The 2,500-nt window shown below is 43.1% G+C and overlaps 1 protein-coding gene across 3 annotated transcripts in view; it reads left to right on the top strand.

Moving 5' to 3' along the window:
• LOC147014442 (SLIT-ROBO Rho GTPase-activating protein 1-like) overlaps nt 1–2,500 on the top strand; it is a 161,790-nt gene that overhangs the window by 156,841 nt on the left and 2,449 nt on the right. For all 3 annotated transcript variants that reach the window (XM_085850629.1, XM_085850628.1, XM_085850630.1), the window contains one exon: nt 1,846–2,500. This exon is cut by the window's right edge and continues 2,449 nt beyond it. In XM_085850629.1, coding sequence (XP_085706755.1) covers nt 1,846–2,286 — 441 coding nt within the window. In that variant the 3' untranslated portion in view covers nt 2,287–2,500. The remainder of the gene's footprint in view (nt 1–1,845) is intronic.

The raw sequence follows: 2,500 nt of genomic DNA, 5'->3' as shown, positions 1-2,500 counted from the left end.
TTACGAAGTTGGCATCATCGTTGCTCGTCACCAACATTTTTGGTCATGACTTAAAAAATAAAAAGAACAATAATTTGGGGATTTCTAAGTTTTGATACTTTTTTTTTTTGTATACAATGTAAATTGAATTTTTTTGGGGGGGGGTTGTTTACAAAGTGGAGGAGCTGGAACATAGAATGGATTAGGATGTCAGAGAACAAAAGGAACACTAAGAGGAGAGGAGGAAAAGCACTATCAGCAGGGATGATGAGGGAGACTTGGAGAAATGAGGGATGGGGAGGACACATGGGGTGGACAAGATGAATACAGCCGCAAACTCTCAGGAAGAAAAGACTGGAAACTTGGAAAGACGTGGGCTTAGGGAAGGGTTAACGGGGTAGAAAAGATCATTATTTTGGATGTGGGGAATGAGGTTGAAGGAAATGTGGAAGTTTGTTCCACAGGTGGGGAAAAAAAGAGGAAGGAATGAGTGAAGGTGAGCAGTGATTTTGGATTCAGGTAGTTTCACCAAGAAGGGGGTTGTTGGTGAATAGTGTGCGCCCTACACAAAAATGGTGCTGGGCAGAGCACGGAAAGATCAGAGGGTTCAAGACCAGAAAGGAGCCAGGAGAAGGAAGACAGAGAGACAACCAACCTGTCTTTGATGTGAAGTTGATAGACCCATAGACTCAGCCTCATTGCAGGATATTCCAATTATCTCGAAGGCCTTGGTTTCCATGGCATCAAGCTGTGCAAGGTGTGAGGCAGGGGCGCCAACCCAGAGGGGAGAGCAGAACTCCATCAAGCTGTGGATGAAGGCCTTGAAGATAGATAAAAGTTCAGGTGTGCTGAGGAAGGACTTTGTATGACAGAGAATGCCCCGTCAACAACTGGCTTTGGTTGGACGTCAACTTAGAAGTGTGGTTTGCCCAAGAAAGATCATGACTGACCATGAGACCAAAAAGTTTGAGTGACCAAACTTCTTCAGGAGCATTATTAAGAAGATTGCTTCACCCCTTAAAAAATCCCAAATGATTGGCTTTCAATTGCAATCCTCATAATTCTGTTAATTTTTCATAAACAAAGACCATTTTCCAAAGCCAAGTTAAAATAAAAGGGGAAGCCAAGTTAATCACATTTGGGTTATTATTATTTAATATCAACATGAAGGTTTCCCAAATTTTTAATACACAACAATGGTGACCGAGTTCATCCCGAATGCTATCCCATACGTACCTTGGCTTTTTATGAGATATCATATATTTAGAAGGTTTGTATCTGATTTCAATTTCTTAACCATTTCCATGAACACAGCATTTATTGATAACAGCTGCCTCTGTAATATGTAAATGGGAATCCTCAGCTTTTGCATCAAGCTCTAGCACATATTGCAGTTACAGAATGTGATGGGAATCCGCTCTGCACCGCAGGCAAAACAAAGGCAAAGATGTTTTACCAACTCGATAAGCCTCTGGTGATTGGGATTTGTCCATTTTGAAGGCCTTCCGGCTTTCTTTTCACACTATTATCCACATTTTCCTTCAGTCCAACCCAGAAATGATCTCACTCATCCGTGAAAGCTCCATCCTGTTGATTTCTCTGCCGATCCACCAGTAATATAATCTACCGTTTTCTTGATTGCTTCATAAGACGAGGGGATTTTTTCACTTGCTTGATAAAATGATGAAGCTTTATTTATTTTATGATATTTTGCACATGCCTTTGGCACAATGTTGTATTTGTTTTTTCTGTGTTTCCATGCCTGTTTTCATTGAAAGTATAGTTTTATTCGAAAACTTCACTTCTTCGTGCATCACTGCAAGGAAAGTGCAGTTTATTTTGGATATCTCATGTTACTGTGCACAGGACATGGAGGACAAGAGGCTGGAACTAAGTGGACTGAGGGAGATTCAGCGGCAGAGTTCAGCGCGGCACACACCCGATCTTGTGCTGGATACACTTGACACATTAAAGCAGCAACCTGGCCCTCCTGTGTTATCCACCTTTGTGGTACCTCCCAGTAGTCCCGGTCCTCGGGCAGGTGCACCAAGCGTTGCATCTATGCACTCTGCCTCCACCATGGTCACGGGCCCGGGCCTGGCAGTTAACACATCTGTGCGGCGCAGTGCGAGCTCTGCCAGTGAAATAATGACTACGTTCCGCCCAGTTCTTGAAGCTAAGCTCAGCTCGCAGCTGAAGATACAAGGATCTTATAAAGCAAGACCACCAGCTCCGCCAAATGCACCTGCACCGAGCCAGGCCCGTCTGGGCGGAGGAGGAACGCCCCCTGGATCCTGCACTATGTGATTGGCCTGCTTGGCCTGTATGTTGAGTGGAATGGTTTCTAATGTGCAATTTGATGTGTTGGAGCCATTTTTTCAAAACAAATACGTTAATTTGGTGTTAAAATTTTGATCTTGTTTAAGATCATCTTTTCATCATCCAAAAGATATGGTGAAATCTTAGCTTGCTCTGTAAAGGTACATGATACCTACACAGAATGTAACATGTGCTCATTACA

The sequence above is a fragment of the Eptatretus burgeri genome, chromosome 13 (assembly GCF_056783735.1).
Source record: "Eptatretus burgeri isolate ZD-2024b chromosome 13, Ebu_testis_v1, whole genome shotgun sequence".
Lineage (NCBI taxonomy): Eukaryota > Metazoa > Chordata > Myxini > Myxiniformes > Myxinidae > Eptatretus > Eptatretus burgeri.
This window is presented reverse-complemented; position numbering and strand designations above follow the sequence as displayed.